The 14,698-nt window shown below is 32.2% G+C and overlaps 1 protein-coding gene across 1 annotated transcript in view; it reads right to left on the reverse strand.

Annotated features, from left to right (window-relative positions):
• The window catches only part of Trpgamma (Transient receptor potential cation channel gamma), a 422,855-nt gene that overhangs the window by 162,366 nt on the left and 245,791 nt on the right, over positions 1-14,698 (reverse strand). Inside the window, exon 3 of the mRNA XM_085958711.1 lies at positions 14,181-14,335. Coding sequence (XP_085814837.1) covers positions 14,181-14,240 — 60 coding nt within the window. The 5' untranslated portion in view covers positions 14,241-14,335. The remainder of the gene's footprint in view (positions 1-14,180; positions 14,336-14,698) is intronic.

Genomic DNA, 14,698 nt, shown 5'->3' on the forward strand with positions numbered 1-14,698 from the left:
ATGTACAGTATTTAGAAGAAAAAGTTTTAATGAGATACTCATAACTCGATAACGCAATTCAGATCTTTTGACAACTTGACATTGATCGCATGCTTTTGTTAGTTCAGTCTAATATTGAAAGCTAAGATATCAATAAAAATATTGAGAGCCAAGAAAAAACTCAATATTTTCCTCATAATTAAAACAATTTTTTTCTCCCACGATTTTTAATTGTGAAATTTACCAGCTGCTGTTATTTCTATAGCTATAGTTCTTCCCCCACCAATTAATTATACTATATTAACTAAAAAATAGTAAATATATCATCATCATCATCAGCGGTGTCAATTCACTGTTGGATGAAGGCGTCCCCAAGTTTCTTCCAACTCTCTCGGTCCTGTGTCATTCGCTGCCAAGTATCTCCGCCAAACTTTACCAGTTCGTCAATCCAGCGGCTATTAGGGCGACCTTGTGGCCGTTTTGTGCCCCTTGGGTATCACTTGATGACGGCATTTGTCCAGCGGCAATGTGGCCTGCCCATCTCTATTTCAGCTATTTGGCAACGTCTATTACATCGCGTACTCCTGTCTGCTTCTTAACCCATTCGTTTCTCTTACGCTCCTTTCGCGTGATGCCCAACATACACCTCTCCATGCCTCGCTGTGCGACTCTTAGCCTTTGGACTTCGTCTTTGGACTTGCTCGAGTTGGGTGCCATTAATACAGATAATCGCAGGGTCCGAAAAACAGTTCCTCATCACTTTTTTCTTTGAGACATTTATCTTTAGGCTGACCGTTTGACAGACATCCGCGAGTTCTTGCATTCTACCTTGGAGGTCTTTCGGGTCTTGTAAGAGTATAACAATATCATCTGCAAAGCGCATGTGACTGAGGTGCTCCCCATTAATTGGAACACCTTTTTCCTCCCAATCAAGTTTCCTGAACAAGTCCTCAAGAGTAGCGGTGAATAGTTTAGGTGAAACGGTATCACCTTGTCGGACACCTTTGTTGATGGGGAATTTACACGACCGTTTGTAGAGTTTCACGCATGCTGTGGCATCAGTGTATATATATATATACTTACTTAAATTTTTTTTATCTCCTGTTTTCCTTTATTTTCGTCGAATATGATAAGCGTAATGCCGCGTTCTCGCGTGGCGTTTTTTGACGATTTACTCTCTGTTGAATGTTGATAAAAATATTGAAAGGAACGTTCTCACTGTATGTGTAATGTAATGAGGCATAACATTATACTTAGCCTATAAACAAAAAGTATTAAAACAGTAATTTTTAAATAAGCTTAAAATTTTAACGTTATGTGTTGTTTTGAATCTGCAGTATAGTAGTGGATAAAAGTAAATCAATAACTAACATTACTCACGTTACGATAAACTCATTCAATAACAAAACCAAGTGGACATGGCAATTAAACATACATATTTTTATTTATACATATTTATTCTAGCACATTATTTATATTATCTTCTAGTTTTGTTATAAACGAGGTAAATAGTTTTATATATTGAGGTTGAATGACATAAGTTTTAAACTGATAATAGCTGCTATAAACGGCAGTGCCAATTTTCTCTAATGAATGCAACGGTACTATAGAATTTTAAACTTTAGCTGAATCGTAAAGCTTTGTGAATTATTATGAAGCGCTTGAAAACTTATTCGTAACATCTCCAGTTAATTCTAGTGCAGAGTAAAGATTTGAACCGAAATGTTAATGTGTCACTTGCATTATTTTACGAAATACTCCTAAGTAATTGAATTAAGCACATAAAGCGGTTAGTAGATATTTCTTGTCAACTGATATCACAGATAATAAATTTATATTATTATTTCCAAATACCATAATAACAAATTTTTCCCTATTGAATTTTATAGAGAAAAAGAGACCACAATATGTATCCGTATTATATATATAGTCTATATAGTAGTTGATTGAGTCAAGCTCCTACTCAGAGTAAATGCACTCTGAGATCCAAAAGCAGTGCATGCGATTGGATTGGATTGGATACATGGGATCGGCATTAATACATAAGGTAGATGTGAAGCATAAATATAAAGGCGCACATATTACTTAGTAAAATGTGCGATGTAATGTTTTGCTCTATATTTAAGTATTGAAAATAGTCAGTGACCCGATCAACCAAAAAACAATTTATCATTATAATATATAGGTGGATACATACAATATTACATTAGGTATTTTTAAATTAATCTAAAAATGAATCAAACGTATTGCAATCGATCGTGTTTTCCCGAAGTGTCACGACAGACCGAAGACAATTCCAAATTCATGTCAAGGGTTAAAACCTTTGACAGCTCTGAAGTACCGAAATAAAACGGACAGCGGTGGGTTTCTCCTTTTGTGGCAAGATGATAATAATAAGACAGTTTCAAGAAATTAAAATATTACCTAATTATTAACAGATTAACCACCTAGCTTAAGAGTGGCAAACCTTTTATTTTTACTAAATATTCATTAATAATGAGCGGTTATTTAAAAATTATTTTTTTAATATCATAAGAAAATGAGCGTTGAGAGTTTAAAGATTAATTTATTGTTTTTTCTTTGCGCCTTTTCCATATACAATACGATTTCTGTTCAAAATATATGAGAGTTTTTCTTTTTGGCATGAAATTTGAAAAATTGCTACTATTACCAGGTACTACGTCAACGCGAACATTCAGTGCGGCAATACTTGAGGTTTTTCATGGTTTTACAATAATTTGGTATGTTAACATAATTTCACCGTCTGCCGAACGTGCACACGTACCATAGGTTCGTCACCGCTGATCAAACTGAATACCATATTTTTAACGGATATTTTTTTTTAATGATTAATTTTATAAAATAATGTTAATAAGGAATCATATCATATTATATTGACGTATTTATAATGACTGTAGAAAACGTTCATAATACAGTGATTCTAATGGATTCAAGCTCTGTACTATTCCATTTAAGTCGTTTTTTGCGACCTGCGTTTCGCCTTTCGGCATCTTCAGGCACCGTGTACACTCACCAAAGGCAAACGCACACTGACAACGAACTCTCTTTAATCTAGCTTATATAATTAATCAATACAATAATTTATTATATAAGCTAGATCAAAGAGAGTTCGTTGTCAGTGTCAGATGCCGAAAGGCGAAACCAGGGTCGCAAAAAACGACCTAAATAGAATAGTACAGAGCTTGAATTCATTAGAATTTAAATTCAAATTCCATCAAGTACCTTCAGTCGATAGTATTAATAATACAGTGATATTTTAAATGACATTTTATATTGTTAGCTATACATATCAGTCACAGAATACATAAAAAACAAAGATATTTAGGTTCATACACCGTTAATTCAATAAGAAATCTAACAATTACCTTACCTATTCGTATACAATAAATAAACATACAACTTCAATGCAAAATATTTGAATCTATTAAATTGAGTACTGGTTCTTTGATTTATTGTGTCGTACTAACAAATGAAGTCAGACTCATAGAGCATTTTTAGTATCGTTCAAAAATCTCTTTATCAACTTTACATACAAATTTACGTACGATTGAATCGCAATCATCAAAAATTCATTCCATGCGAAAGTATAAAAATGTGTCGAATTTACACGGATTCTGAAGCACTTTTATTGTATCTGATTTGCTTTTATGACAAACGGATTCCCAATACACTACCTTTTCTTGCGATTTTCAAATGTATTCGCTGTAGTATTATCATCATCATCACTAGAAACTTGACAATACGAGAAGGATTCCTCCAATAGCTCTCTCCATCTAGTTCTATTTAAATGGGTGCTCTCCAATTCGGCATCTCAAACATTTGGCAAACATCGGTCATAATATTTCTCTTTACAGTGTGTTATTAGATTAAAAAAAAAATATTAATAGCATGTCCTTGCTTTTTTGTACAAAGTGGTTGTTAGTAATTTTGAACAATCACAAACACCCAGGATTTGAGAAAATCAAATAAAAAATTCTGTCCTTACCGAGATCGCACCCAGAGCTCCCGGATAAAAGACCAGCGCCTTACGCACTGTACTACGAGAGCCGCCTGTGTTACTAGATTGGTTGACATTATTCTTTACCTTTTTATTGTCATCCATACGGTGCATACCTATGATCTAACCAATACTGTATCATAATCTGAATTGAAGACGACGAGGCAGGTATGCTTTGAGACATTATCAAAAATTGATTGTTCGATAAGATTTTCTGAGGATGAAATTGTTGCTCTAAAAAGCTGTGAAATCAAAAACTCAGTAAAATCGACGAAAAACTCAAATATTATACAAAAAAACTTTCAATAGTGAATGTAGTCTCATTTAATTCTTCCATAATAATATATTATATTATATAAAACTGTATACTAGTGATTAATGTTACTTTCAAAGTAATCCTTTGGTGTATATATATGTATACTGGCTGAGTCTAGAATTCATTTTCAGAATACTATTAAGTGTCTCCTGTTTCAATTCAGTTATATTAGAAAACCTTCGTTCGTTCAGCAAAGTGTATAATTTTGAAAATATAAATTACAAGAATTTAGGTAAATAGGCAGGACACTCTAATTGAGTAATCCCCTTTTTTGGGTAGAAAGTCTGTTAATAGTGAGCGCTCTGTGACTTGGCGCATAGTTTGCAATTTTGCAGAAATTTTTCCCAGGTCTAATTCTTCAGTTAAAGCTAGCTGAAAGTATTTCTAGATTAATCTACAATTGTTAATCGTTTATAAGACCGTATTGCATCTCACATACTATTGATATTAGCGTTATTTATTGTTATTTTGGCTGTCCGTTTTTTGGATCATCCAAAACATTTTAAAATTACACGAAACGACCCCATCTGGCCCAATTGCTTTCGTTATTTTACAATGTTTTTATTAGCTCGTATTCCTGTTTGTCCAGTACAAATCTTGCAATCGATTTTTAACTAACTTTCCGACTAGCTAGAAATTTGAAACTTTTACAATATATCAGAACACGATGCCAATGAATTCTTTTAATACTTTTAGCCATCTTTAAGCAGCATTGAATTCATTTTCAGTCAATTCTGTTTTGTATGAAAAGTTATTTCAGAAAAATCCGTAAAAAGTAAAAGACTATTATTGGTTGCTAAGGCGGTGGTTCTAGCAATTAAATTATTAATATATACGTGCGTTACTATGGAAATCAATATGAAATGTCAAAATGACATTTCAGTATTCCATATTTATTCAGTATTTCCATCAAGTACAATAAAAAGTTTTTATTAATACATAGAATTGTCAAGTTTATATGATTCAACAGAAAATTTAAAATTTACTATGTTACTATGGAAAGTTACTATGGAAATCAAAATGAAATGTCAAAATTTCAGTATTCTATATTTGTTTGTTTGTTTATTTATTTACTTCATATCAAGTACAAGTTTGAGCATATTGAGCATATAATAATTCAACAGAAAAATTTAAAAACGTTGTACTTATATAAAAAGTTCTTTTTATCTTGTTATTATTATTTACTCTGAATCTGTTTAAACTTAAGATATGATGCAATCTATTATAAACATGTCTTTTATTGATCAACCAGACTTAACGATTGTTTGTGAAAGACTGAAAAAATTGGATGAGTAGGGTAGGTTGTCTTGTTGGTGTGTGTGAAAAATATTAGAAACCAACCATGTTTAGGTAAAATATTTTTTGTCTGCTTTAATTCTAAACACTAACAATATATAATATAATATGAGCTAACTACAATAAACGTTGATACTATGCAGCTTAAATATATAAATAGTTGCGTGTAATATAATTATGACTAGTGATTGATTGATTGCTATCATGCGAGTTCTTCGTGTATAATGTAGGCATATGATACTCGTATAATTATAAAAAAGACTGGAAAATTTTGACATGCGGCTGTATCGACATTAAATGAAGATTTCCTGGATGAGTAAATATTATGTCACCGTATCCGTAAATTTGTACGTAAACAGTTCACCGCAGGACACTTATTCGTGCGCCGCAGTACGTGAAACATGAGTTCGTGTAATATTTAATCAAATGACGAGTTTGTTCTTCGTTGAACATTTTACCGTGGAGTATATTTGTACGTATGCTACAACATGTGGCAAATTTTATGATATGTCTTTACTAGGTTAGGTTAGTTTAGGTTACGTTAGGGTCAATCTAATTGGAACAGTACTATTTGCAAACTATCGCCGCATTTTGTGAAATACGTACAAATGTATTCCACGGTGAAATGTTCAACGAAGAACCCGTCATTTGATAAATTATTATACGAACTCATGTTTCACGTACTGCGGCGCATGAATAAGTGTCCCACGATAAACTGCATACGTACAACTTACATGTAACCTTATGTCACAAATGATAAAGTTTTAATATGGCCTAACTTATAGTTACCATCAATCGAAGAAAAACTGTTTTGTTCGGCCTTAATATTTTCCGCGATAAACAATATGATTTAGTCTAACTAACTAACTATGCAGGGGACGGTAGATGACAGTATGAGAAAACGCATAAATATATGTTCTTAGATACGCAATTTTGGCAAGTGGCTCAATACCCAAGGCGTTGAGAATCTAATATGACTAGTCGAGAATTGGGAGATATATTGAAATTTGGTCGCCAAATACTATGGAAGATGGATCCAAGAAGTAAAAAAAGGTATCGATTGTACAACGTGTGTTGTCAGCTAAACTAAATAGTTTTTGACAAACTTAGGCCGTATTAATATACCCGACAGTACACATATTTTTTTAAATTCACACTGAGGAAAAAAAGAAGAGGAATACACTATTATTTCTACACAAACACAATAATAGTAAACTGTGAAAGCGTTGAACAATATATAAGGAAGATGTTTTTTTTTATTATATAGCTACTAGACTAGGAATGGGAAGGGCAACATTTAATTCAATATGGAATATCTAGGGTTTACGACTATACTCGATTAAGACCAAAATGCTGCTTATTTCATGCTCGCATTATGACGGTGCTGCTTTATGATAGCTCGTCAGTGTGTCAAAGCAACCGTATACTGAGCTTCGAAAACAAATATTTGCGGTGAATACTGGGTGTACGGTGGTATAACTTTAGGAATAAAAGAGCGGATCATGCAGTCTTCATCACGCTGAGAGTAAACAAGGCTATGCCATATGCTGAGGATATCTCAAGAGTATTGATATGTGGATTTTCTGTTCTTTAAGCCAACCGGATTCTGGCGTCATGAAAGGGCATTAAATATCATCGAAGGGAAGATACGAGAAGACTATCGAGTGTCGGGGATTCTTCGAGTTTAAATAAGAAAAAAACATAATCTCAAAAGAAAATTTCCTTTAATATATAAAGTTTAAGAGACGCTGTACATCCCATACTTCAATTCAATGTTGTTTTTTTTTTTTTTTGAATTTTGTACTTTCTCGTTCAGGTTAATAAATATTTACGATCGCAACACAAATGACACTTTGCATAGAACGCGAGTAGAAAATGCTCGACATTATCGGGACTCTCCCGCATTTTCTTTTTGCGTCACTCATATAGTATAGCCCGGGGTGTGCGGGTGGTGTGCCGGAAGGTGTATCGGTTCCAGTTTAGTACCGGTTTATCTCTCGTGACGATAAATTAAATTGAATATGATACTAAGAGTAAGCTGTGATGATACCACATAGACTGCATTGATATTTACGTGCATTTCATAGAAGAAAGTATTATAATATCATCAAAGTTACAAGATTATATTATTAGTAACATTTGTGAAATTATTAAAAATACATTTGGCGTTATTACGTAATTTCTTCAAAGCGATGAATACTTTACTTTATTTCTAAATCTTTCATTTAGCTTCTAATATTTATGGAAATCCGTTTATAGATATACCAACCTTCCCAGGGAGGCGGCTCTCGTGGTGCAGTGCGTAAGGCGCTTGCCTTCCACCCGAGAGTTCCTGGGTTCGATTCCCGGACAGGACACATCATATGTATGTGTTTTTCTCAAACCCTGGGTGTTTGTGATTGTTCAAAATTACTAATAACCACCTTGTACGAAAAAGCAAGGACATGGTTATTAATAATTCAAAAAAAAAAAACCTTCCCAGGGGTGATTGAGAATAATTACACACGTACAAAATAATATTTTTAATGCATGAAATTATTATGGCCAGATATTTCGTTATACTTAAGTGATGGAACTGGTAGAATTAAAAAAAGCAAACGATAACTGTTGGTATAGTCAGGTAAAAATAAACTAAATACAATGTAATTCTAAGTGCAGTAAAAATACGGATAATTAAAATGTTTTTAATAATTGCTACGTGCATTTATCAAGTCTTGTATCAATTAGTGGTGGCGCTACTTATCTCAGTTAATTGTGAGAAACCTGCATCCAACCATTAACATTCATTCATTCACAGATGTGATGAAAATTCTTTACCGTGATTTGTCGTTTTTCCGCCTTTACAATATTTAGTGGATCTGAAGAAAGACGGAATACAGAAAGGCTACGAGTTCAAAGGTTGATTGATCGAGAAAGATATGTTAACGCCAAATAGAAAGAGATACCGTATAATAAAAGTAATGCTATCGATTGTCATAAGTTATATTTCGTTTTGTGAGTTGTGATAATGACCGAAAAATATTTGATGTCTTATCTCTCTACCATTTATCCACCTAAATGCCTTCACATTTCTTCATTTTGTCGTATTTTCGAATCATCGATAGACGTCGGGCCAAATGCGGTTAGATTCGATTAACTTCGACAAAGCCTCCGAAACTCACGGCCCCAAGGTGTACAATTCACTACGTCCAAATACCTATACATCAGAGAGAGATTTCCGGAGAGAAAAAAAAACATTGAATTTACTGCCTTCCATCGGAGAGACAGAGAGCGAAAGATTTTTTAGAAAAACATCGAGATCTTCTTTCCAATCTGGTATTACCGTGCGAAAGAAAATCATATGTCAACAGTCTTGATTTAATCAAGGGGTGTTTGTGGGTTCGAGGATATATTTGGCGATGGGAGGCTAGTCAGGTAGTGAAAGGTCACATTTAAATTGGATACGAAGCCGTATAGTAATTTTAAGACATCAGTTTAAATACAATAATAATGCTATAACTTACGTTGCAAAATATTATACATATACATATATGAAATGTAGAAATATTGTGTATTTATGATAGTATTGAAATTAAGGGGGAGAGGCATGCCAGCAGAGAACCTAGCGGGAAAAGACGAAGCTTGCAATTTGAGATTTTTTTTTGATAATTTACTATTTCAACAATATTACATACATATATACATATATAAAATGTAGAAATATTGTGTATTTATGATAGTATTGAAATTAAGGGGAAGAGGCATGCCAGCAGAGAACTTAGCGGGAAAAGACGAAGCTTGCAATTTGAGATTTTTTTTTGATAATTTACAATTTCAACAATATTAATTAATAAATATGTATCTGAAAACATTAAAAAGATTTTAATTTTTTTTTTCATTTCAAGATAAACTTAAAATTGTAAAAAAATGTATTAAAATGTGAATTCGTTGCAGGGTCATATCTTATTATTACTTACATTATATTTTAGCATCATATTTATTATTAAAATTTAGTTTATTAAGTTTTAGATTTTATGTGGTGTAGATTTTTGACTAATTCATCGTTTTAATATTTTTTATATATATTTTAAAAAACATCGATTTTTATAAAAATATAAATGTGTATAACTTGAAATCCTTTTTATTTATATCAACTCGAGCTTTAATATTGTGAACATGCCTAAAATAAAATTTGATATAAATAAAAAGGATTTCAAGTTATACACATTTATATTTTTTAAAAATCGATATTTTTTAAAATATATATAAAAAATATTAAAACGATGAATTAGTCAAAAATCTACACCACATAAAATCTAAAACTTAATAAACTAAATTTTAATAATAAATATAGCCTTAAAATTTAATGTAATAATAAGATTTGACCCTGCAACGAATTCACATTTTATTACATTTTTTTACAATTGCCAGTTTATCTTTAAATTAAAAAAAAAATAATAAATCTTTTTAGTGTTTTCAGATACACATTTATTAATTACTACAGTTGAAATTGTAAATTATCAAAAAAAAATCTCAAATTGCAAGCTTCGTATTTTTCCGTTAGGTGCCTCTTTTCGCCTCTGATAGTATAAGCATCCCTCTTAAGTGCAGATTATTTAAAATAGTATAGTAAATAAATTGTTGGAACATACTATAATATATTTCATTTACTGTTAGGTAATAAATCTTATTACCTAGTTAATGTTATTGTTTTTTTTATTGATAAAATATAAAATGGTTGTAAAAAGAATTGGTGCATGAAATTAATTGAAAATTACAGAGGAAACTAAGACTTGAAATCAACACATACTTATTTCGCTTATATTTCCTAAGTACCCACTTACATTGGCCCAAAGCCAACTACCGTGCAATATACAGTAGCGAAGAATTTATGTGTCACATTTTACAATGGACATTAATTTAAAAGGCAACACCGAGGGTTAATATTTATGAAACTAATACCATATTTTCTTAGCGCCCTTTTCGGAAAATTGCTGAGTAAATTCTTTATCGCCTTTCCCGCCAAAATGCCAAGAATTTCGGGTTGATAAGGGTCTTCGTTATGCCGGCGCAATTAGAAGAATGCGTTGGCCGAGAATAAAAGGTTCGTTTTAGTCCGAATAACCGATATATAAAATTTTATTATGTCCAGCGAGCTGAAAGAGAAATGAATGGTTAAGCGTGATACATTCGCAGAATAAAGTTTTATGTTAATATTAATACGATTACTTTTGGAAAAAAGGATTCCCAACAACGTGCTTGCTGCCACTGAAGATTTTTTTTTGTAATAATAATTTAGATACTTACACATATTTTAGCCAATTTCGAACAAATTTATAAATGAAATTATGTTTAATAATATAATATATAATATATAATATGGTGATAAGCAACTCAATCCTTGTCAGCATATTGATCTGCGATATTAAATACCCATTTCCCGTAGTATCCAATTATGGCAAACTCAGTAGATAGCTGATTGCAATGATTGTTTCCGCGATATCCATTTTTTACATCGTCAGCTATATCCGATGACGCAAATTCCATATTGTAGCTGACTCAATTAAAATAATTATTTCTTAAATATTCTTTTCAACATATTATTTTGATTGTGAGTACGTCAATAAATAGCGGATTATAATTCATTGGACATGTCACTCGAATATAAGTTCCCGGTCTGTTAGTATCTCGGTCTCAGAATCGCTCCGCACAACATCTTATTCTACAGATATCGGACTTCGGAACACTATCATAAGTATTGTAACATAACTACTGTAACATACTCTTGTACTGACTGTTTACGCTGCAAATAAAACTTGCTCCTTCATCCATCGGAGCAACCGCCAAATCTCGACTTCTTATCTCTCCTTCTGACGACTTCTTCATCCATCACACCATGACTACCCACAGTAGTGAACCCACATATATATACATAGATGTATGAAAAAAGATGTGTGAAAAAAAGGTTATTCTCAAATCACAAAACTATATAAAAAACAAAGTGTTTTAAGATTAAATATTATTTTCTTCCGAAATCTTGTAAGTTTTGTATAAAAAACATCGTCTTAAATTTTCTTACCAATAATTGAGTTATTGCGAAAAGCCACCCGCCGCGCAATTTGATTCGGTTTTTATTATTTAATCTTTGAAAAAAATGTTCTCGCCTGATTAAATAAATATATAAGTAGGTACATTAAAACATTTCTTCGTAAAATTATTATATATTGCCTTTCTCTCTAAAATTACGAAAGTTTCATTACAAAATAAATGTGTTTGCGACTGACTTCTAAATTATAATTGTGGTCATGATCAGAATATCAAATTGCCAATCCCTGCTTTAGAATTTCTTAGAATATGAACTATTGTGGTGCACAGTAAGTTATCACTGTATCATTTCGCATGTATGAGTTGGGTAAGTCACGTCTCATGGATGAAAGATACCAAACCATCAAATAGACTGGTAGGGAAAATGAAAGTCGGGGATGTACCTAAACTGGGGTGGTTGGACTTTGTGGAAAGAAATTCACAGTCTTAGAGCAAAGGCAGTGAACGGAGCTTGTCGTATATTATTGAGAAATTTCTTGGATGCGGGCAAGGATTGTAGTTAATGATCATGATGGTGTCTTATTTCTATAAGTTAATTAAAAATAATCGTTATGTTATGTGTCCAAGATCATTTCTATACTTTCACCCTACCTTAAGTAAAATATCTTTTGTTTAATTCCCTATATATAATAAACGTTATGCTTTATCGACTTTATCATTATTCTAAAGCACTAATTATGTGTTGTTAATTAAGTATATTATTTGATAGATATATTTTCGATTATTGCAAAGGTTATGTAGTATTTAATATTGTAATATTGATCAAACCTAACCAGTAGTTGCACACATATAAAACCATGTACATAATCTAAGTATCACTATGTAACATTACTGTTTCATATAAAATTTATACCAATGTAAACTTTTTTAATGGCATTCCACTCTCGATTAAATTTAACTCAGTTCTACTCTCCAAGTTGTTTAAGTGCGAATCGAACTCTCCAGCGTTTTTTCATTATATAACATTAATAATCTGAGATTTGTAAAATAAACCAACTGAAGATGGTGACCCATTTAGCCTTATTACCGTCCATTTGAACACGTGAATGATTGCAGGCTGATAGAAAGGATTTTCGTTGTCAAACACATAATAGTTTCACATGTGTGTTAATAATGGTAAGGTTATACAAGATATAGAAACGGAGTATCATATTAGAATAAATATTTATTTTTATATTTCTTTATAGTATCGAGACTTGAATAGTTGTAATATAAAAAATATGTTAAATTGATTTCTTTGAGTTATTATAATTACTAGAGGTATACGTTGATGATACCATGAATGATGGAAAGTACCAATGTGTCAGTGCTTGACAAAATAAATATTCCCCACCGGTTCTCCAAAACATCTCTTCAGAGAGTTCTACAGTTTCATCACGTAAACAATATTTATGGTGGCTTATTGTTAGTGAAACATCTAGGGTTGACCCGGAAGACAGAGTTTCCAAAAAACTTATATCTTCAGTGATGCGGTCAACGGAATGTAGATATCAGTGGCGAAGGGTGGAGTTATGCTGTTAATATCCGCCATAAATATTGCACACGAAACTTTGTCGGTCATACGTATTTGTTTTCATTGAAATAATACAACAATTTACAAATGGTGTAGGTTAGTTTTTAAAATTCAATTAAACCTTGCGAAAACCAAGCCATATTAGACAATGGTCAAAAAATCCTCGTCTATCTATAAAATATCTAAAATTATGCAATTAAATGATACGTAACTTTGGATATTTTATAGACAGAATAATATTTTTTATCTATTATAGTTTGGTTTAGACAGGGCTTAATGAATTTAAAAAATGAACCAACAATATGTGTAATATGTATTCTTAATTCAACGAAAACGAATAGGTATGAATGAAAAAGTGTGCATAATTTTGTCTTATTACCCAAAATATACCAATACTATTATGGTTTGGTTTAGGCAGGGCTTAATTGATTTTTAAAAACTAACCTACACCATCTGTAAATTGTAGTCTTAGTTCACTAAATATAATTACGTATGACTAAGAAAGTTTGATGTGCACTATTTTTGTGAGGATCTTAACAGCCTACCTTCACCCTTCGCCACTGGTAGATATCGTTGGTGGAATGTAGCAATGGGAGCCTTTTCAACGTAGTCATTATCCTCAAAAATGATAGATAAATCAAGAAAGAAGAATTTATATCTAATGTTATATTTATGATATTCTCAACGAAATTGTTGTCTTAAGCATATATTTTAAAACATATAATTGGTAAAATGAATAGAAATGCATTGACAACATTATATTTAGATCTTTTTAAATGTTATAATAGTAAAAGATATAAATAATTAATATGATACAGAAACACCTCAGTAAAAAATAATTACATAATGACATCCGAGTTCTCCCTCGCAAGTCAAATATATTGTTTGTATTGCACTTCCAATTGGAATGACCAATAGCAGGTTATTTCAAGGTCAATTATGTCATGGAGATTGTCAACAAGAGATATTCTTACCTTGACTTTCTTGTCATCGGGGCGGTGGTCATGCGGGTGATGGCTGAGGAGTTGCGGCATGTCGAGGCGGCAGGTGGAAGGGCGTCTGATGCTGCCGCCCTCCTCACCCTCCAGCGTTAGACTACCGCCTTCTTCTTCATCCTCACCCGCGCTCTCTGGAACAAAGAAACCAATAAAAATATTAGTCTTGTACATATTAAGTTATAATTGTACGTATAGACAATAATATGACCCACTAACTTAATTTAAAGATACATATTATTAACATATCAAAGACAACACAAATAATAAACAACTTGGAGAACGTAAAACGAAAGGTATCCTAATCAATAGCACTAAAATTGAACAGGTCAAAACGAGCTGTGTGTATTATATTGACGAAAGTAAGTATGATAAAATTTTTCGGAGAACTAAACTCGCACGGAACTCTAGCGTCTCATTCGGCGTAAAACCCACTTAACGGAGCGAGTGGGGCTCTCGCGCAAAATTTCACAAGTGGCGTGTAAATCATCGAAAAT

The sequence above is a fragment of the Rhyacophila brunnea genome, unplaced genomic scaffold (genome assembly GCF_057557595.1).
Source record: "Rhyacophila brunnea isolate RB1 unplaced genomic scaffold, BYU_Rbru_1.0 scaffold_8, whole genome shotgun sequence".
Lineage (NCBI taxonomy): Eukaryota > Metazoa > Arthropoda > Insecta > Trichoptera > Rhyacophilidae > Rhyacophila > Rhyacophila brunnea.